Source organism: Lepidochelys kempii, chromosome 12 (assembly GCF_965140265.1).
Source record: "Lepidochelys kempii isolate rLepKem1 chromosome 12, rLepKem1.hap2, whole genome shotgun sequence".
Taxonomy (NCBI): Eukaryota; Metazoa; Chordata; order Testudines; family Cheloniidae; genus Lepidochelys; species Lepidochelys kempii.
The window spans coordinates 3,241,247-3,263,623 of record NC_133267.1 but is presented as its reverse complement, the minus strand read 5'-3'; the positions used below and the strand labels follow the sequence as shown (position 1 = coordinate 3,263,623).

The 22,377-nt window shown below is 47.9% G+C and overlaps 1 protein-coding gene across 8 annotated transcripts in view; it reads right to left on the bottom strand.

The window, feature by feature from the left end:
• The window catches only part of VAC14 (VAC14 component of PIKFYVE complex), a 202,791-nt gene that overhangs the window by 171,263 nt on the left and 9,151 nt on the right, over positions 1–22,377 (bottom strand). For 4 of the 8 annotated variants that reach the window (XM_073307160.1, XM_073307162.1, XM_073307167.1 and 1 more), the window contains exons 2-11: positions 14,653–14,803; positions 12,416–12,490; positions 12,182–12,313; positions 8,495–8,662; positions 7,845–7,907; positions 6,487–6,594; positions 5,354–5,463; positions 4,506–4,612; positions 1,545–1,679; positions 507–656 (exon numbers count right to left, since the gene is read on the bottom strand). In XM_073307160.1, the coding sequence (XP_073163261.1) occupies positions 507–656; positions 1,545–1,679; positions 4,506–4,612; positions 5,354–5,463; positions 6,487–6,594; positions 7,845–7,907; positions 8,495–8,662; positions 12,182–12,313; positions 12,416–12,490; positions 14,653–14,803 (1,199 nt within the window). Of the gene's footprint in view, positions 1–506; positions 657–1,544; positions 1,680–4,505; positions 4,613–5,353; positions 5,464–6,486; positions 6,595–7,844; positions 7,908–8,494; positions 8,663–12,181; positions 12,314–12,415; positions 12,643–14,652; positions 14,804–22,377 lie in introns of those variants that run through there. The other 4 variants (XM_073307166.1, XM_073307161.1, XM_073307163.1 and 1 more) reach the window with 4 other exon arrangements.

Genomic DNA, 22,377 nt, shown 5'->3' with positions numbered 1-22,377 from the left:
AAAACTCCTTCTGCTGGCATAGGCTGTGTCTACACTAGGTGATTATGCCGACATAGCTATGGTGCTGTAGCTGTGTCAGTAGAGTCCCTGCGGTGTAGATGCAGCCTCAGGCTCTAATCAGGAGGAGCAGATCCACTGTGCTGCGTGCTGTACAAACAAAAGACAGATCAGAAGGTCTCTCTCGACTGAGGACACAGTTGTGAAATAGGATTTGAAGTGCCAGGAAATGCAACATTTTATATGCATTTAGCAGACTGGACTGCAGCAAAAGAACGGAAGCCAATGGGGAAAGCATCAGCTTCGTTGATTCTGATGGACCGATCTGCCCAATCACACATCTAATAAATGGGTCCCATGTTGCGCTTCACAGGTGCTCTGTCCATCAGCTCCCCAAGGCCTTGACTGGAATATGTCTGAACAGGCAACCCTGGGACATGCAGGTGAAGCACCAAAATGCTAACTATTTGGGTGCCATCCTGACAAAGCCACAATGAAAAGGGACTCACCGCTGGAGGTCACCTGCTGCTGGGAGAGGGATTCCTCCTTGGGTTCCATCTGGAGGCTCAGGGATTGCTTGCCCTCATCCGTTTCGTCATCTTCTGGGATGACCAGCTTCATCAGGCTCTGGTTACACACATTAGCTACCTCTTTGATGCCTGAGCAGAGAGGATGTAAGGAACAATCTAATCCAAGATGCTTTACACCTTAGACAAGCCATGCAGCAGGGACCCAGAAGAATACATCAGAGCTATTCCCATTCCCTAACCCACATAGTTCACACCCCCTGTCCAGCCATGACAGCATCCCTGTAAGCTATACATTCTGACAGCTGCCCTCTCACATTGCTGCCCACCACCCTTTTTTGGGCAAGGGTGGAGGGAACTATATATTTGTGGCAGGAGGGTTGGCTAATTCCTTGTGTCCCACCTCAGCAACCCCCGAATCCAAGTAGCGATCCTCTGCTCTCACATCACACCAGAGTACACAGCTGGAAGGGTCTGCTAAGGTGACCAGATATGTCCTGTTAAGTGATCAGACATCAGCGCTCACACTCCACAGAGATGGGGCAGTTCATCCTGCTCAGAGGCAGTGCTTCAAGGAGACTCAAGCATCATTATAGGAAGGGGCCATTCCTGAGTTCACACCCTCGTGCCCCAGAGAAGGTGATTTTCCCAGGCTAACCACTGACTGACACCAAGGGCCAGCAGTGGCCCCATTACACATGCAGCATGCGATTTCCCTCCTCCCCAGAGATCTTACCTATTTGGGTTCCCCTTCTTCACAGGCCTGGTCAGGTCATTTAAACCCACCTAGGGGCCTAAGGAGGGGTAAGATTGTAACATTTTTGTTTCTTTCCCCCCCTTCCACCAAACCCTCTCTGGCCAGGAGAGCTGGGATTAGCTCCCTGAGGAGCTTTAACAATGCCCCCAGAATACCCATTCGTAGCTGCGTACGCTTGGTGATGACTACATGACCGAGAGGAAGCAGAGACACTGGAGCCTGGCAGCAGTGCCTGCTTCCCCTGATCTGGGTAACAAGGATACTCTTCTTCCGGTCATCATAGGATAGGCATGGCAGAACAGCGGTCAGGATCCCTGAGGAGTAGGGCAGCATCACCCGACCAGCCAGCTGGATGAATTCCCTCATCCAGCACATGGCTGTCAGCTGAATCAGATCATCTGGAAAACAGGGACCAAGGAGAGCTGAGGAAGAGGCAGGTGGCACAAATGGATCAAACTCAACAAACTACCCAACATGCACAACGAGAGGACACTTGGCTTCTGGTTTTGGTTTCATCAGCAGGGTCATAGGGAGGGGTGCTCTCCCAAAGATCCATCCCCAAAAGCCAAACGTAGCTGGATGTTAAAAATGCTTAGTGAAAGTGCTAAATGTAAACGTGCTGGTAATCATTAGGCTTCAGTGTTATGAATGTCAGTGGGAGTTAAGGGCACTACATGCATCAATGTTAAGTATTTATAACATGCTCCTCACCACGGGAATTGTACACCTAAGTCACCACCACAACCTAGAGGCCCAAGTATGCTCTACATGTCTCCCTCCTTCCCCTGAGGCTGCTAGGGGATTTACTGCTTAACTCTCCAGGTTCTACCGCAGAGTAGCCGTTGAAGAGGCCTGTCTGCAAACACAGGCAGACAGCATTGCACTGGCTCCCACTCAGGGGGTCTCTTTCAGAACCACAAGGGGTAGGACGATTGCTTTAAAGAAAATTCTGAAGAAACTAATGGGGCCAGCAGAAGGGTGAGTGCTGGTATGAGGTACCAGCCTGGCCGCACACCCAGCTGCCCCCTTCTTCCCACTTGGCCTCCAGCCCCCTCCACATTGGGGGTTTGTCCTGATCCAGCGACCCACTCACCAGCAGTGTGAACACCCAGTCTAGGCAGGAACAGCCTCTATTTGCGCAGATTATGCAAACCCCTGCTTGAGACCTGAGTAAGCTGCACAAATGCAGATCACAGCTTATAGCAGGTTTCAGAGTAACAGCCGTGTTAGTCTGAATTCGCAAAAAGAAAAGGAGGACTTGTGGCACCTTAGAGACGAACCAATTTATTTGAGCATGAGCTTTCGTGAGCTACAGCTCACTTCATCGGATGCAACGAAAGCTCACGAAAGCTTATGCTCAAATAAATTGGTTCGTCTCTAAGGTGCCACAAGTCCTCCTTTTCTTTTAGCTTATAGCAGTTTACCCTGTCTCCACCCAAAGCTTGCAGCATTAGTGCAGTTAAGGCAGGGGGAACTGCCGATGGCTGAAGTTGGGGTAAACCCCAGAGAAGAGGCCACAGACATAGCAGGATGCACGGAATCAAATAAAACCCTTTAAAACTGTTCCATCAATAACCTGATTTACCCCGATTCAGTTGCTCAGGCCTGGGTGTCACAAAGTCACACCAGTTTTGCTAGAAGTGTTATTTTATAATCAATACCAGTTTAGACAGAGATGAAACTTGGCACTCCAAAACTGAGGCAGACCTAGTTTACAGGTTTACCTGGCATGGGTAAATTCAGAGAATTTAAATAGATACAATTGCTTTAAAATCAAAATAAGTATTTTTGGTGGTTTTTGCATGGGGTGTATTATCCATGTTTATCAGGTAAAACCAAAAATGAGAAACCTTAAACATATTAATTATCTATGCCACAGAAAGCCTGAGGCACTTGGGCCTAATTTTTCAGTCCTTGGGACACCTAAAATCCAGTGGTGTGCCATGACACTTTTAGCAAGGCATGCAATTCTACAATGGCGTGCGAGGTCACACTGTGTGGAGGATACCATTTTGTTTTACAAAGTGATAACTCCATGCATGTTTGGGGTCTGGCAGAAGTGTCCCATGGCCACACAGTCATATTCAGGGCTTTCGTGTTCTGGAATGGAATTCTGGAGCGATGTAATGCAAGCAGTAGTAATTCACAGGGGTGACAGCATTAAAGGCTACGGAGCACAGCAGCATGCCCAGAGACCCAGACTTGCTGGCCACGCTTGCAATGCTTCTAGCCCTCAGGCCATTGCCTGAGCCCACCTTCCAGCAGGGGCAGCTCCAAGGTCTTTTATCTAAAAGTCAGGAGGAATCTGTTTAAACCAAGGCATCTTTCCAAGCACATTCTGCTGAGAGTGAGAAAAAGCATTTCTGAGCATGGGACAAACCAGGGCCTGGATCTGCGGCGAGGTCTCCGGTCACTCTAATATCACTGGTACAGCACTGGTGGAAACTGTCCGGCTGAGCAGTGACATTTGGGACATCAATATGAGGGATCCCAGTGTCAGGGGCAAAGCCCCTGCTACTGTCGCTATACAACACTTGACACTCAGGCGGAAGGGTCGATAGAAACCCGGAATCCTGCTCTATTTTATTGGCGGAGAAACTGACAACCAGTAGACTACGGTGGTGAATCAACCTGAAGGGTGATTGGCAAATGCACTCACTGACAGCTTCACACTGTGCCCACTGAAGGCACTGGTAAAACTCACCCACTTCCATGGGAGAGGAGTGGGGGTAGTGGTGAGCGCTTGTGAACCCCACCCCTCAGCATTTTTAATTCCAGACTATGCTGGTAGGTGAACGGATACTAACTGTGCATGGTGCCTGGCTTCCTGAACTCTAACACTGGGATCCCATGCTTGGGCCAGGAACGCAATTCTCCGTCAACTTTAATCAAAGAGCTTTCCAAGTATATTCCATGGTGGGAAGTTCCCCAAGACAGGATTTTCAGAGCCCCATGCAAAGCAGCTCATCCTCCCTTTGAAAACACAACCCTGTCCAAGGCCTGGTGCTGGTTCACCCATGAGCGAACCGTGATCCAACACAAGTACTGTGTTGGTGCTGGGATTGTAGCCTGTTTTCTCGGAGGGGCAGGGGAGCTGTAGAGGAGAACTGTGCCGTCTACACCAACAACAGACTTCAATCCTGAATCAAAGGTTTTGGTCACAGTCACAGGGACCGTGGCTGCCACTCAGGCTCCATCCAGTACACTGGGCTTTGCACACTCACCAGAAGCCTGACAGTGAATCACTAGAATATTGGCCATTTCTGCAAACTTGACGCTGGAAGGATTCTTCTTGATCTCTTTAAGGAACTCTCCGAGGGCCACCTCACACCTGCAGGGCGGAAGGACAACCAGTTAAGAGACTCATTCTCAGCCTACAGAACACAGGGACCATACACCAACCTTCCTGTGTACATATGAACTGACATCAAGAGCCAAGGCATCACCAGTTAGCTGCGGTGAATCTGAGCACGTATCTTCTCCCACCAGCTGTGGTGGTCAGCACTCATCCGAACAGGGGGCTTGAGCGTTTCCAACATCAAGCACATGCCTGTGAGTTATCCACACTCAAGTTAACTCCCCTTGAGTTAGCCCAGCTTGAGAGAGAGCAGCCACACTACAAAATAACACTGGCTGCACAGAGCAACTGTGAGCGCTGCACAGACCAGCTGCGTCCCCACCGCATTACTGAGCTTGAGCATCAGCAGCATTTAACCGTCAACCCACATCCCTTGCCAGGCCAGCTAGCTTGAGTTTACAGCATCCCTGAGCTCGAGATGTGTGTGAGAACAGGAGTCGGGTTAGGGGCTACACTCGAGTTACACCTCAAGCTAACTGCCAGGAAGACAAACCCATGGTGAGCTGCTGCCTCACTGACCCAGTAGTCAGCATCTTGCCTCTCAGATACCATCTCTGCCTAGATCAGAGCAGCAGGAGAACCATGCTCTACATCAGGGGTTCTCAAACTGGGGTCGTGAAATCTGTGCATCTCTCACCAGCGCCCCATGCGCCGCTCCTCCTCCCCCCCGCCCAGAGCGTTTACCCAGTGCTCCGCACCCCCCCACACACTCACATCTTCCGGATCTCTTTGCTGTTATCTCCCAGGATCTGGAAGAGTCCATCCAGGATCTCCGGCAGGTAACCCAGGAGATTAATGTCAGGCACCGACTCTAGCACCAGGATCTAACTCAGGGAAGGAGCAAGGAAGACAAGAAAGAGTCCTAGTGAGTTTCAGAGAAGACCAGAAGTAAAAAACAAACCAACCACCCCAGAAGGATGCTTTGGTGCAGGAATAGTGAAAAAATGGAGGGGCACGTAAACTTGGTAATAGTAGGTGGTACTGTAAAGAGCACGGTTGTCTGAGCTGGGGGTACTGGACTAGATGACCTAATGGGCTCTCCATCGCAAGGGGCAGTGCGGGCCAATGGACTAAGGGCTTGGCGACACTTACATTTTATAGCACTAACTTGCTGACTCAGGGGGGTGAAAAATCACCCCCCTGAGCGCAGCAAGTCTGAGCACTTTAAAGCACGAGTGGAAACAGGCTCCAAGCACTGGGAGCCGCGCTCCCAGTGCTCGGAGCCAATCCCCTCATGGAGCTAATCCCATGACAAAGCTTTGAAGTTTTCAGTGTAGCCATGCCCTAAGTACCAGGGAACATGGAAGTTCTCATCCCAGCTCTGTCACCACATCCTGCGCACTAGTCAATCCATGACACCTGCCCCATCTGCAAAAGAGAGGGTACTTATCTACCCTCCAGGCAGTGGAAGGGTTGTTTGCGCTCTTACTTTGAGAGTACAAAGTGCTATGCAAGTTAGGCATGTGCTACGTGTTTTCATTATCTTCTGGGACTCTACAAGTCCATGGCAACAGAACTGCGGAGAGCTACTCAGCCAACAGCTACGGCCAACTGCAGGAAATAAGTTAGGAGTGACTCAATCTTTTAAGGAATGAGTGAGTCTGAGGACAAGACAAAGTGAACATCATGCATCTGCATCCACTAAGTTAGAGCAGGACATGTGCCTAGACACCATGATGATGGGCACACTGAACCCCAGCTGCAGCGCAGCCACAGCTGTTTGATAGCTTTTGTTAGACCTTTTTGGAGGACAAGAGCTCGACAGCCCTGGGCTACAGCCATATCACCCCTTGATAGAGCCTCAGCAGTGGAGCAGACGTCACAAGTGGTATGTCATACACACTTACCCAGGATATGATGAACTGCCGGGCGTACTGGTTGTTGGAATAAATCCTCTCCCGCAGGAGTGGGATGAAACCCACAAGGTCAAACTTGTTACTCTCAGTCACGATGTCCTATGAAACAACCATCATTGGTAGGTTAGGGCAGCGATGGGGCTTGGCCCCCCCAGCGCTCAGACCCTACGCACCAGCGCAGACACCAGCTGGCCACTTCCTATTTTTAGCGAGTCAGGGGCTGAACATATTTTAGAAAGTGAAAAGTCACCCACAGTGGATGGGGCTCAAATCAGCCAATTCTAGGCATGGGCAATGACTCTCAACTATTGGTCCTCGAGCCAAAGGACCACAGGGTGTGTCCTAACTGGTCAGCGAATCAGGCATCCTCCTTTGGCAGTGGTCAGTACTGAGGTTTCAGAAACAGGTGAAGTCTCACTCCCCACAATGCACCAGCCCAACTGCACAACCCTGAACATGGAAGTGGGGGGGAAGTTTCCTTGACTCACGCACTAATCAACTCATGCCCCACAGCATGTGACTGAACCACCCTGATATGTAATAAGAAGTGTCCCTAGTCCTTTTTAGGGCTCACCTACACTATATGACAGATCTCCTGCAACAGTGAATCCCTTTGCTCCAGTCTTATGGGACAGTGGACAGGAGAGTGTAAGGAGGGCTGGACTCTCCCACAGTGACCCTCTGCTACCTCCCCAACATGGATCTCTGCACCATGCCAAGCGCTGGGCTGGTATTTGGGAGCAGGGAAGGGAGCGGTCAAGGGGCCTGTTAGTCCTACGAGTTAGGAGGAGGAAATATGGAGGTTTGGGCAGGTAAGAACCACACTGTACATAGATCAGGAACTGGAATTAAAGGCTCCTACAAGAGACAGCAGCTTCTACTCTACAGACAGAGCACTCCAGCTCACCTGCTGGAACAAGGAACCCTGATGAGAGACAAAAAATGGTAGAGTCCCCACTCTGTAGCCTGGTGAGGGAGATGCAACCTACTGATCACAGTGCAGCCTTCCCCCGGAGCAGCATGGTGGAGACAGGTACTCCAATAAGCTTTTCATTAATGTTCACCCGTTGCTGTGTTAAAGGCAACTCCTCCCTCCCCCCAGTAATACTTCAGGTGTATGAAGCCTTAGCATGGAGATGGCCAGTGAAGCAACATCTCATTCCATCAGAGCAGCCGCCTACAGGAAAGGGAGCGATTTCCACAGCCACAGGATGAAGTTGTGATTGTATTGGCTGGTACAGCCTCCTGGAAATGTAACAAATGTATAACTCTGTCCCCCGTCCCCCACCAAGGGCCTTCTGACATGGGTCCCTAGGATAGTCAGCTAAAAGAAGGGAAATGGGAATTACCTTGAGAAGTCGGTCCAGTAGTTCAGAGCCGCTTTTCACATTTGGGTCTGGATCAGCGGCAAGCTGCAAGTTACAAAAACAAAAATGCCATCACAGGTTCCAGGGTTCCAGAGAAAGACACAGACAAGTGTATTTGTGCTGGGTTCCTAGCAGTGCCCAAGGTTGTTCGCCATGAGAAGACATCCCTGACACTTGTACAGGTTAAATCAACTTCATTTCTTGCCAGCAGTTTCCTTTCAGACTAGAAGTTGAATGAGTTTCCAGGAAGGGCCTGGGGAGATGGTTGCATGGGGCAGAGCTGGGTTCACAACTCTGAATGGAAGGTGTGACCCAGGCAAGAGAAGGTCAACACACACTAAGCCTGATCTGAAATGCGTGAACACCACTTCCCGGCTGCTACCTTCAGCTCAGCTCTCTTCTTGCAACCACAGTGAGCAAGGGACAGACACAGCGACGGTAGCGGCCTAAGCCTTCTACAGACATTCCTACAAGAGCAGGGCCGAACAGCCCCAAAGCCAAGCGTGCCTACACCCTGTCTTGCAGCAGGAGGGATCTGCACCGGTGGCCCCTTTAGTAGGGTGACAGGTGAGGGCTCCCACTCTGCACCTTCATGGGGGAGGGAAGGCAGACACAGGGGAAAAGCTACTTACCTTACTGAGGCCATCAAACAGCACGTTGAAGTGTGGGAGGACAGAGCCCCTGGCCACTTTGACGATGTTATACAGGGCCTCGCAAGCATAGTACCGCAGTCGGCTGTCAGCATCGTTGAAGCAAGTCAGCACCGGCTCAATCAGCTCTTTCAGGTACAGCCCAGAATCCTGATGGAAGAACAAGACTGGGGGTTAGGGCCAGTCCTCACTTGGGGTGGGAACAGACTGACCTCTGGCAGCGTATGTCATACAACGGAGCACTAGGACATGGCCACAGGTGGCAGTGCCACGAGGCATCGCCACCTTCACGAGCATTGGCTCGTACAACCAGATCATACCAAGCGAGCCTGTACCATCTCACCCTGGCTCCAGATTCACAGGGAGCTATCAGACTAGCATTGTGAATGCCACTGGAGGATTGCAGGCCTTGTGCTGCAAGCTCCAGCACAGGAACGGAGATCACTGCATTCTGGCTCCCTGATAATGCCAGGATCACCATTTGGACGTAACCATAGAGAGACAACAAGTCATTAAGACTTCTTTGGAACAGCGATAGTCCCATTCCTGAAACCAGAGACTTCAAAACACATTCATCCCATCACAGGAGATCACATGTCCCAAACACTGTCGCTATCAGGTTTGAGCCTAGACTGAGCCCAGGCTCGTAGCCAAAACTAGGTCTCTGAGGGAAATATGACCAGATGGGTTACTACCCCCTAGCTCTCGGACCCTCATGCATTAGCTATGGTGTGACGTTATCCGATTAAAATAGGACTGTATGAATCCTTGTTGCAACCAGTGTTATATATTTGCAGCAAATTTTGTATAAAGGTTGTCGAGTGACGTCTATGAAAAGGTTATATTTTGCTGGTTATGATTATGCTATCTGTATGCATGTATCATTTTAGTATGTGAAGTTATAAGTATTGGAATATCCATCAGCTTTATGGGGATTGTCTGCCCCATTCTTTGTGGTTTACCCTAATCAAATGACCATAGCTATCCCCCACTGAGACACTGGTCACAACCAGTTATGCCACGTAATATATCTGCAAAAATATCATCATTTGCCAGATATGATCATCTTGTTTATATGTTTGGATCACCTTTGTATTAGGAGTTATAGATATGTATGTGTCTGTATTTCAAACTTGTGCTATGCTTCTGGATGATACCCCTACACAGTTTGGCATCAGCACTGCCTAGCCTGCTTGATGGCCCATTTGTGACATTGCATGCCATGTGTTTTATGGAAATATGCTTATGAATACGACATAACTGGAATATGCTTTATGCTAAATACCCCTTGTAGGGTGTCATTAGAAATCTTGTAATCTACTAAGTGCGTTCATCCTATTTGTTTGCATGTATGATTTCTATGTCTGGAGTTAGGAGAATAAGGTATAAACTTGTATCACTGATGCAAACGTATTAAGTGGAGGCCATTGGGGGTGCTCCAGAAACAGTTACTTGAAAGTCTTCCTGTGTACTTGTGGGCCAGCCCATGGGGAATGGAGACTAGGGGTCTTACAGTGACATGTGGCTATGCCACCTGATAATGAAATTCATCTGAAATCTGGTACTTTTCCATTTAGGAGGAGGGGTGGAGACCCAGAGACAAAAAATTCCCTGCCTTGTGCCAAAGCTATAAAAGGGGATGGAGCAGGACAAAAGGGGCGGCCAGTCATGAGAAAACCCCTGCTTACCACCTGAGATGTCTGCTGGATCTAACAAAAACTGTACCGGGGAAAGGATTGGGCCCAGACTAGGAAGGAGTCTAGTCTATGAAAGAAGTTTATTGGAACATCTCTGAGGGCGAGATATTGCCTGTAATCAGTTTCTTAATGTATTAGGCTTAGACTTGCGCGTTTTGTTTTATTCTGCTTTGTGACTTACTTTGTTCTGTCTGTTATTACTTGAAACCACTTAATTCCTACTTTTTATACTTAATAAAAATCACTTGTTTATTAATAAGCCCAGACTAAGTGATTAATACCTGGGGGAACAAACAGCTATGCATCTCTCTATCAAGGTTATAGAGGGTGGACAATTTATGATTTACCTTGTATAAGCTTTATACAGAGTAAAACTGATTTATTTGGGGTTTGGATCCCATTGGGAGTTTGGGTGCTGGAGACAGGTTACCTGCTGAGCTGTTTTTAGTTAACGTCTGCAGGTTTGGGGGGCATGGCCCAGATCCTGGGCCTGTGTTGTTGAGCCAGACACGCTAGCCTGCTGCAAGGCAGGGTTCTGGAGTCCCAAGCTATCACGGAAAATGGACTCAGAGGTAATTTCAGCACATCAGGTGACAGTCCCAAGGGGGTCTCTGTGACCGAACCCGTCACACCATTAAGGACCATCAGCTATACAACTGACCCATTGAGAGACGGCAGATACACTTTATGACTCAGCAAGGCATGCAGGGATATGCCTATGGTGAGAACTCTGTGGCTTCCAAGCCATGTGCTGGGCAGCTTGTGTTTAAAATAAAGGAAGCACAGGCCGCAGGGCAAGAGACTATAAAAGGCAGCTCCATCTTCTCCATTTTGTCTTCAATCCTACTTATAGCCTCTGGAGGAACCTTGCTACCAACTGAAGCTCTGAACAATGGACTGAATGACCCATCCAAGCTGTGAATGTACTCCAGAGACTTAAGACAGCAGGTTTATTCCATCACTGCTACAAGCCTGAACCAAGAACTTTGCAATTACTGTATGTAATTGATTCCTTTAACCAATTTTAACTCTTACCTTTCTCCTTCTTTCCTTTCTTTCTATAAATAAACCTTTAGAGTTTAGATACTAAGGGATTGGCATCAGCATGATTTTTGGGTAAGATCTAAGTTATATATTGACCTGGGTGTGTGGCTGGTCCTTTGGGATTAGAAGAACCTATTATTTAATGAGACTGGTTGCAGAGAACCACTCATCTCTGAATCCAGTGGTTTTGGTGGTGATATAAGAACTGGAATGCCTAAGGAAACTGCCTTTATGTTTTCTTGTTAGCCAGTGTAGTGAAACAGAAGTTTACTTTTGTGGCTGGTTTGGTAAATCTTTTAAGAGAACCACCACCATTTTTGGGTTCTGTTTGCCCTATTTCTCAGTAGTTCGGCCTGAATTTGGCACTCTCAGTTGTGACCCATTAATGCACAGTTACAGTACAGCACACTGGTTTCTAGGGCCTTGTCCCTGCAGAGATTTGACCCATTATTCCCAGATGGGATGACATACATTGGAATGAGCAGAGATGGTCATAAGCGAAGAGTCTATTGCAGGAGCGAGTTAAATACTCAAATTGCACTTGACTGGTCCAGTGCTATTAGATTTACAAGAAGTTTTTGAAGACAGTTTTTTGTTTTCACCCAATTGGCCAAGCACCTCCCCAAAAGCTCTAAGGGCCTTTCAACAGGAAAACACAAAGCATAATGACTTCCACCCAAAGACTTCCTCTCATCACAAATACCCATCCCCTCACACCATTCTGCTTCTCCAAGATGCTGTCACCCACCAGAGATAGGAACTCCCCACCCACCCCCCCATTTCAAAGGGCTCATCTTACCCTCTGAGGCAGCGCCTGGGAATAGACTGTAGTATGCCTTGAAGGGCAACAAATTTGGGCTCTGCTGGGGCAAAGGAGAAGCAAGTTTCCATGGAGATGGCCTTTTACCAACACACTCAAGCTACTAACCTCCTGTTTAAGCCAGGAACCAGGGACAATAGTCCTACTGAAGCCAACAGTGACTGCCAAGTCTCCTGCCAGGTCTTCTTGCAATTGTTCGGCAGAAGGTTTCAATCCACTCATCTTTAAGCCATTTGATTTCTATGGAAATTCATCAAGTTTAGGGCTAGAATTCAAGCCATCCAATGGAGAAAAAAAGTCTTCCCCTATACCAAAATACTGATGGGGGGAGTTGAATGTTACCTCAGTTGTGCATGTGAGATGCTCACAACCAGAGAGCTTCTGGCGTCTTGGGGTACAATCTGGCCTTGGGTCATCCTAAATATTCAAGGATTTTTTAAGTTTTCTTATACAAACTAAAAGCACCCTGGTGTTCTTATTCTGCTGGCTCAGCATTAGCAAGTCAACCAAAACCTCCTTCTTAGGACTGAACAGTCATGAGACACAACGCGTCCAGGTTGGTATACCAGCTTTAAAAAAAAAAAAAAGGAGTTAAGTTGATAGTGTCCTTTTAAATGAAGTGGAAATTAACACGGGACTTGTTTAGCATCTAGTCAACTTCAGCAGATGAATTAGAAGTACTTTCATGAACTATACCTGCCTCAGAGTTCACCTGAGAATTTGTGTGACTTTAAAGTCACATTTCCATTTTTATTTTTTCATCTTGTGTTGCTATATGAAATATCCACACAAACAGAAATTTGTCTGACTAGCCTCAGATGTGATTTTCTTTCTAATCTAATCAGCTCTAACGATCCAAAATGTTACTTTTAATTATTGTAGGTGAAAAAATCAGAGTTGTCTGGAATTCTAAGTTGATGTCACCCCTTTAGAGTAAGGAAGAATGTCTCAGTGTTCACTAAATGGATAGTGAAAAAAACCCAGTACAGAAAAAGTTATTTCCAGGCTAAACAAATAAACTGAAAGTTTGTATTAATGTTTTTATATACCTAAGAAGTTTCTGAACTGCATCCGACAACAGATTTCCATAACACTTGAGAACATTATAATTTGTTTAAGTTACTTTCCCATCCAGCATTGATGCCACTTATCCCAGAAGAGAACAGAAAACAAGATTTGTAGTTAAATCTGTGTCCTCTGGGGGGGGGGGGGAATCAAGATATTGTGGTGTTGTGGATAAGCATTTTTTAAAAAGACAGCAGCAAAAGTGATAGGCATTTTAATAAAAGGATTAAGAATCTGGAGTATCACCCAGCAGCAGAAACTGATGATTTTAGAGGCAATTTAACATTAACTCTGAGCCCTGGCCTTCTTTACAGTGTATCATTTTAGCTGGTTAGTGACTCTCAGTCTCATTAAAGGGGAATTAAAATCCTACCACATGTGATTTTATACAGGGATAGCTTGTCTCTAGAGTAGTGCGCTGGGCTGAAATGCAGAATGAAATGCTGTAAAAAGATCACCTTACTTTTTCCTTCCTCCCTCATCAAGACATTTCTGATAACTAAATGTGTATCTGATCCAAAGCCCATTGTGACTTCAGCCTGTGGATCAGGTTGTTCATGCACAAACCTCCCTGTTTTACTGAGCACAAAGCTGGATCCTGTAGCCATTACTCAGTGCTCTCATTGAGGAGAATGGCATAAAGGACCTAAGGAAAGAGGAACAAGCCCTTAATTTGAACAGAAGCCAGTTACGTTTCCCCTTGCACATAAATGTTACAATAAGATGTCAGTGCAATAGCACCACACTGGGATGCATGTCTATTTTAGTGACTACTAGAAGTAGTCTAAAGTCTTATTCTAAAGTCCAATGGAAAGATAAAGTGTAAATTTATGTAATGGCTTACCGTTGTCTGTGCAGCCCAGCGTGGTTTGGGTAAGTCTCTGACTGGGGCTAGCCTGTATTCTAGCTATGCTTTAGCCTAGTTAAGGTTCTGTGTATGATACAATAAACTACCATGTTGTGGGACTGAGTGGTGCAGGGCTATGTTTCATCATAAGTACATGGCATTAATATAATTGAGACACAAAGATGGTTTTCCTTCGGTATCTTCCAAAGCCCAGGCAATGCTGAAATGTCTACTAAGCTCCCAGACCTGATCCCACACCTCCAGTGTTCGGTGGCGTTCATGGCTTTTGCCTTGAGCATCTCATAAGGAGCAGAGTAACTTCTGCTGCCTCTTCTGAGGTGGACAGAACACAGTCTCCTTAGACATGCCTTGTAACATTCCTGTTCACATCCTTCCCCAGCGCAGCACCAGTGTTAATTTTTCATTCTCTCCCCAGCATCCGGAGTTTGCCAATTACAATTAAATGTTTCCATAGAGCAGCCTGGGCCTAACACAGGGCTAGGATGCATACCCTCTCCTGGGTGCGCTGGTGAGCACTAACTCATGGAGCAGGCTGTTGACATCAAGGAGACTGCTAGGGGAACACTTTCCAGCAGCCTGTAGACCATAGGGAACAGATGCTCACTTGTGACAGTGACAGGCGGAAACAAACAACTGGGAACCCTACCTTCCCGAGAGCAATGGAGCAGGCTGCCAGGCCGATGAGCCCCCCTTTCCTGCTGTGAGGGTGCTGTGAGAGTGCGAACTCTTGCGACAGGATCTGGATCACATGCTTGATCTGCGCTGCGTTGTTCTGAGCCACAAATTCTCGCACCAACCTAGCGGAGAACAGAGGGTATGACAGAATATCTTGGCCTGGCTTCAACAATACATGGTTTAGAGTCTTGTGCACTGGCTACCAGACTCCTCCGGAAACATGGACAGGATAGGAGTATTCATTACAGAGACCCTCAACTCAAGCCCTCCAGTGAAAGCCAGCAACTAAAAAACAAGGCAGATGAATGGGCTGCTCCTCACCCCTACCCCGTCATTTACCCATGCCTCGCCTTGAACTGGTCCAATCACTTCATGAGACAGTGTGGACTCACTTCCTCAGGGGTAACCTCTTTATCTGTGACTTATCTAAGGACAGGTGGCTCATCCCCTCTTCTGGTCCTTCAACTACCCCAAAAATCCCCTGTGCACTGGGCTGGGGCAGGCTCCCTAAAGATCCCCAACGTCTATGCAGCCTTAAACCGGCAAGGCTCAGCACAAGCATTAATTGCTTTCTACAGTTATCACCCCCCAACCCCAGCCCTCCCAAGAGCAAAAGGCACCCTCCTCCTCCCAACCAACAGAGGAGCACGTGTGGCACTTACAAAACAGAGACTGGGAGTTATGACCCAGAAAGATTAGGAAGAGCATTCAAATGCATCTCACTGTGAGCATCCTCCTATCTCCCAAACTCCTTGATGGCTTTGCATTAAACTTTCAAGGGAGATGCTAAACTGAAGCAAGATCTCATGTGGGATTTCAGGCAACTTAGTTTTGGCAAAATTGGGGTCCGGGGGGTGGGAGGGGAATGGGCCACAGGTGAAGCTTCCCCATCATAAACCCAGAGAGAAACCAACAGCTCTCCAGAGTTTTACTAGCTGTGGTACACAGATCTCTGTATGAGGTTTCACCTCAACATTTTACTGCCATTGCTTAGTGGTCCAGCATTCATTGCTATGATTCAGAAATGGACAGGGGCGAACATGGATGGCCCCTGTCTAATCTGCCCTCCCTGCATAGATCAAAGCAGATCAAGAGAGGCATACAGTACCTTAAATGTATGCTCCCCAGAGTAAGTGAACTCCACTTTACAGGCCAGGCAGCAGTACTTTGCTCACACTACCTGGAGATACTCCCCAATCCCCTTCCAGACTGGTACCTCCATGCCTGCAGTCTACTGCATGGATACAAAACCCATTTCTACAGAACGGATCTTGGTTGGTTGGCTGGCTGAGAAGGAAACTCCCCTAACCAAGGTCTGGTCTACATTATGAGGTTAGGTCGAATTTAGACACATTAGGTCGCTTTTATAAGCGATGCAGCTACACAACCAACTCCAAGGACGTAAAGAGCTCTTAAAATCGACTGCTGTTCTCCTCCCCGGCGAGGGGAGCAGTGCTAAAACCGAACTTCCTGGTTCCAATTTGGGGTAGTGCAGACACAGCGCTGTGCAATTGGATGGTATTGGCCTCCGGGAGCTATCCCAGAGTGCTCCAAGGTGACCGCTCTGGACAGTACTTTCAACTCTGATGCACTAGCCAGGTACACAGGAAAAGCCCCGAGAATTTTTGAATTTCAATTCCTGTTTGGTCAGCATGGCGCGCTCAGCGGAACAGGTGACCTTGCAGTCCCAGAGTCACAAACGAGCGCCAGCATGGAGCAAACGGGACACACTGGATCCGATTGCTGTATGGGGAGAAGAATCTGTGCAGGCAGAACTCTGACCCAGCAGAGGAAATGCGGATATATATGCCAAAAATCACACAGGGCATGGTGGAGAGAGGCTACATCAGGGACACACAGCAGTCCCACGTGAAAGGTAAGAAGCTCAGGAAAGCCTACCAAAAGAGGCAAACGGTCGCTCCAGGTCAGAGCCCCATACATGCCGCTTCTATGATCAGCTGCATTCCGTTCTGGAGGGGACCCTACCACTACCCCAACATTGTCCATGGACACCTGCAAGGGGGGAGTCTCACGAAACGGAGGAGGAAGCGGAGGAGGAGGAGAATGTGCAGCAGGCAAGTGGTGAATCTGTTCTCCCCGGCAGCCAGGACCTTTTCATCACCCTGGAGCCAATACCCTCTCAGGGCCTATTGTTCCCAGACCCTGAAGGTGGAGAAGGCACCTCTGGTGAGAGCACATTTGTAACTACAGGGGTTAAAAGCAATTTTGTTTAATGTTTGATTTGCCCTGAAGAATTGGGATGCATTTGCGGCCAGTACAGCTACTGGAAAAGTCTGTTAACGTGTCTTGGGATGGAGCAGGAATCCTCCAGGGACATCTGCATGAAGCTCTCCTGGAGGTACTCTGAAAGCCTCTGCAGAAGGTTTCTGGGGAGGGCTGTCTTATTTCGTCCTCCACGGTAGGACACTTTACCATGCCAAGCCAGTAGCAAGGAGTCTGGAATCATTGCAGCACAAAGCATGGCAGCAAATGGTCCTGGGTTTTGGTCGCATTCAAGCAACATTTGATCTTTATCTTTCTGTGTCAGCCTCAGGAGAGTGATATCATTCATGGTCACCTGGTTGAAATAGGGGGATTTTTGTAAGGGAACAGTAAAAGGACCCTGTTCATGCTGGGCTGTTTGTGCTTGGCTAAAAGAGGATGGCCACGCGGTGGGGGTAGGGGTGTGCTGCACATCCAACCCCAAACCGCAGCCCCTGCTTTTAAATGGCAAACCCAACCGGCATTGCTTGCTCTGGGAAAAGAGGGCGCTGCAGTTTGAAACCATTCCCACATGTTACGAAGGCGGAAGAAGCCAACCCCGTGTACTCTTTGGCTTACCATGGCTGCCTGGAAACAGAATTCTGCTGCCCAGCCATGTGTGATGTGCCACCATACCGGCAGGCGCTCAATTTAAAAGGCAAAATGCGACCTTGTACCTAAAGCGCATGTGCTGTCTGCTGTGACTTGCTTGATTCACTGTGAAAGAGTCCCTCTTTTGTTCTCAGAAATGTAGCTTCTTAAATTGTACTCTCCCTTTTTATCTCCCCTGCAAGTGCAAATGTTTCTATTCACCCCCTATCAACTCCATCCCTGAGGTTATTGCAGATTCGAAGGTGGGGGGAAAACAAAAACAAAACAAAAAACAAAAACACCCCACACTCGCAATGACATGTTTTCAGAGCTCATTCAGTCCTCCCAAACTGATGAGGTACAGCTGAATGCATGGAGGCATTCGGTGGCAGAGGCCAGGAAAGCATACAGTGAACATGATCAGAACATGTGAGAGGAAATGCTGAGGCTAATGGGAGAGCAAACAGACAGGATGAGGCATCTGGTGGAGCTGCTGGAATGGCAACAAGAGCACAGACCCCCGCTGCATCCATTGTATAGCCACCTGCCCTCCTTGCCAAATTCCATATCCTCCTCACCCAGACACCCAAGAACACGGGGGGAGGCTCCGGGCACCCAGCCACTCCAGAGGATGGCCCAAGCAACAGAAGGCTGTCATTCAAACAGCTTTGATTTTTAATGTGGCTACAATAAGCAATGTGGTCTGGTCTTTCCCTCCTCCCCAACCCCTCCTGCGCTACCTTGTCAGTGATTTTTTTTTTTTTAAAATAAAGACTGAATGGCTTCAAGACAAAAGGGACTTTATTTCCTTTGCCAGCTGTGGTCGAAGGGGGACTGGCTTACAGAGAAGTACATTCACCAAAGGGGGCGGTTTTGCATCAAGGACAAACACACACAACTGGCACATGTAGCCTGGTCAATCATGAAACTGTTTTTCAAAGCCTCTTTGATGTGCAGCGCACCTCGCTGTGCTCTTCTGATTGCCCTGGTGTCTGGCTGTTCAAAATTGGCTGCCAGGCGATTTGCCTCAATCTCCCCCTTACTCTCACGGAGATTGTGGAGCACACAGCAAGCAGCAATAACAATGGGAATGTTGGTTGCGCTGAGGTCTGAGCGAGTCAGTAAACTGCACCAGTGACCCTTTAAACATCCAAAGGTGCAGTTTACCACCATTCTGCACTTGCTCAGCCTGTAGCTGAACTGCTCCTGACTACTGTCCAGGCTGCCTGTGTACGGCTTCATGAGCCATGGGAGCAAGGGGTAGGCTGGGTCCCCAAGGATAACTATAGGCATTTCAACATCCAACAGTAGTTTTCTGGTCTGGGAAGAAAGTCCCTTCTTGCAGATTTTCTAACAGCCCGGAGTTCCAAGCGTCATGCACCTTTCCCGACCATCCTACGCTATGTCAGTGAAACATCCCTTGTGATCCACCAGCGCTTGCAACACCATTGAGAAGTACTACTTGCAGTTTACGTACCGTTTGGCAAGGTGGTCCGGTGCCAAGATAGGGATGTGTGTTCCGTCTATCGCCCCACCAGTTAGGGAACCCCATTGCAGCAAAGCCAACCTCTATGTCCTGCACATTTCCCAGAGTCACTACCCTTGTTAGCAGAAGGTTATTGATTGCCTTGGATCACAGCAGCCCCCCCAGTAGATTTGCCCACTCCAAATTGATTCCCAACTGACTGGTAGCAGTTAGCTGTTGCAAACTTCCACAGGGCTATCGCCACTTGCGTCTCAACTGTCAGGGCAGGTCTCATTTGGTACTCCTGCGCTTCAGTGTGGGGGAAAGCGACTCACAAAGTTCCATGAAAGTGGCCTTACGCATGCGAAAGTTTCGCAGCCACTGGGAATCATCAGATACCTGCAACGCTATGCAGTCCCACCAGTCTGTGCTTGTTTGCCGGGTCCAGAATTGGCGTTCAACTGTATCAACCTGCCCCAGTGCCACCATAATATCCCAATTGCCACATCCCGTGCTTTCAGGAACATCTGTGTCCATGTCCTCCTCACAATGTTCCTTGTGCTGGCAGCTCCTAGCTACGCTCTGCACATACTGTATGATAACGCGCGAGGCGTTTACAATGTTCACAAAAGCAGTGCACAGCTGAGGGGGCTCCATGCTTGGCGTGCTATGGCGTCTGCATGGATAACCCAGGGAAAAAAAAAAAAAAGGCAAAATGATTGTTTGCCGTTGCTTTCAAGGAGGGAGGGAGGGAGGGGAGTCTGAGGACATGTACCTAAAATCACCCGCGACAATGTTTCTGCCCCATCAGGCATTGGGAGCTTAACCCAGAATTCCAATGGGAAACAGGGACTGTGGGATAACTACCCACAGTGCACCACTCTGCGAGTCATTGCTAGTCACAGTATTGAGGCCACACCTTGCTGACCTACTGCGCTTAGTGGGGACACACGATCGACTGTGTAAGGTCGCTTTCTAAAGATCGACTTCTGTCAAATCGACCTTATTCCGTAGTGTAGCCATGCGTGGAGTATCGTAGTGCGAAAGCACCACGGCTTTGTCTACACTAGCACTTTAGTTGGTCAGGGTGTGAAACAAAACACCCCCACCCCACCCCGACAAAAATGCTAGTGTAAACATAGCCTAAGTGTGCCTTTATGGATTTTAGGTTAATCCACAGCTGAAGTGAATTCTGCACTGGCTATTCCAGGCTTCTCCACCACCACCACCTATATCAGGTGTAGGCAAACTTTTTGGCCCGAGGGCCACATTGGCGTTGCAAAACTGTATGGAGGGCCGGGTAGGGAAGGCCGTGCCTCCCTTAACAGCCTGGCCCCTGCCCCCTATCCACCCCCTCCCACTTCCCGCCCCCTGACTGCCCCCCTCAGAACCCCTGCCCCATATCCAACCCCCCTGCTCCCCGCCCCCTTACCATGCTCTCAGAGCAGCGGGAGCTTGCATCCGGCTGGAGCCAGCCACACCACTGCACTGCCCGGCAGGAGTGGCAGGTCAGAGCGCTGACGGCACCGCGTGCGGAGGCTGCGGGGGGGAGGGGACAGCGGGGGAGGGGCCGGGGGCTAGCCTTCCCAGCCAGGAGCTCAAGAGCCGGGCAGGACGGCCCCGTGGGCTGGATGTGGCCTACGGGCTGTAGTTTGCCCACCTCTGACCTATATGCAGTGAAGCCTCCAGTTTGACGCCAAGCTGAAAGGGTTAGATCCCATTTCAGAGCATGACACCTACCCTTCTTTTGTAAGAGTCAAGTGTAAATTCAGTCAACTCCACTTATAATTCCTATTATACCAAAAGTACTGCTGGCATGGCAGTAACGGTGATGCAGTGGAGATCGTGGACAGAAAAATACACTTTTGTCACTCATGTTACTGCACATGTCTTTGCCATAGGAAAGAGGACATGGAAGGGTTTATGCAAGGACAGTTAAACAGACACAAGGCCACACTGGTGGCTCAGTAGTAGAATTCTTGCCTGCCATGCAGGAGGCCAGTGTTCAATTCCCAGTCAATGCATACATAAAAACAGCCATCTTGGAGTCTAGCCCAGTGGTTTTCAAACCTGGTCCTGGGTCGCAGTGTTGCTGATGGATACAAGTGTGATATCAACACATAAAAACCTCCACCCTGCTGGAATACCCACCAGACAGGTGTCTCCCAACCATGCTTGAGGGTTCCAGATTAGGGACCAGCTTCTAACTAGCATATTTTGGATGAATTTAAAGCTTCACAATTAATTGCATTGTTAAACAATAATAGAAGCCTTTTATTTAAATATTTTGGGTCTTCTACATTTTAAAATATATTGACTTCAATTATAAACAGAATATAAAAAGAAAAGGAGTACTTGTGGCACCTTAGAGACTAACAAATTTATTTTGAGCATAAGCTTTAAAGTGAGCTGTAGCTCACTTAAAGCTTATGCTCAAATAAATTGGTTAGTCTCTAAGGTGCCACAAGTACTCCTTTTCTTTTTGCAGATACAGACTAACACGGCTGCTACTCTGAAACCTAACCGAATACAAAGTGTACAGTGCTTGCTTTATATTATTTTAATTAAAAATATTTGCACTGTAAAAACAAAAAAAGAGTGTTTTTCAATTCACCTCATACAAGTACCATAATGCAATCTTTTTCGTGAAAAAAAATAATCTACATTCATAAATTGCACTTTGTTATGTAACTGCACCCAAAAAACAAAATGTCAAATTCTTGAGCCTACAAGTCCACCTCAGTACAACTTCTTGTTCAGCCAATCACTAAGACAAATCAGTTTGTTTGCATTTATGGGTGATAATGCTGCCGGCTTCTTATGTATGAAAGTGAGAACAGGCATGGCACTTTTGTAGCCAGCACTGCAAGGTATTTACACGCCAGATATGCTAAACATTCATATGCTCCTTCGTGCTTTGGCCACCGATTCCAGAGGACATGCTTCCATGCTTGTTAAAAAAAGTGTGTTAATTAAATTTGTGACAGAACTCTTTGGGGGAGATTAGTATGTCTCCTGCTCTGTTTTACCTGCATTCTGCCATATATTTCATGTTAGAGCAGTCTTGGATGATGACCCAGCACGTTTGTTTTAAGAACACTTTCACAGCAGATTTGACAAAATGCAAAGAGGGCACCAACAAGAGATTTCTAAAGAGAGCCACACCTCTCTTTAGAGCTCGACCCAAGGTTTAAGAATCTGAAGGGCCTTCCAAAATCTGGGAGGGACGAGGTGTGGAGCATGCTGTCAGAACTCTTGAAATGTAACACTCCAATGCGGAAATTACAGAACCCAAACCACCAAAAAAGAAAATCAGCCTTCTGCTGGTGGCATCTGACTCAGATGATGAAAGGGAACATGCATCTGTCCGCACTGCTT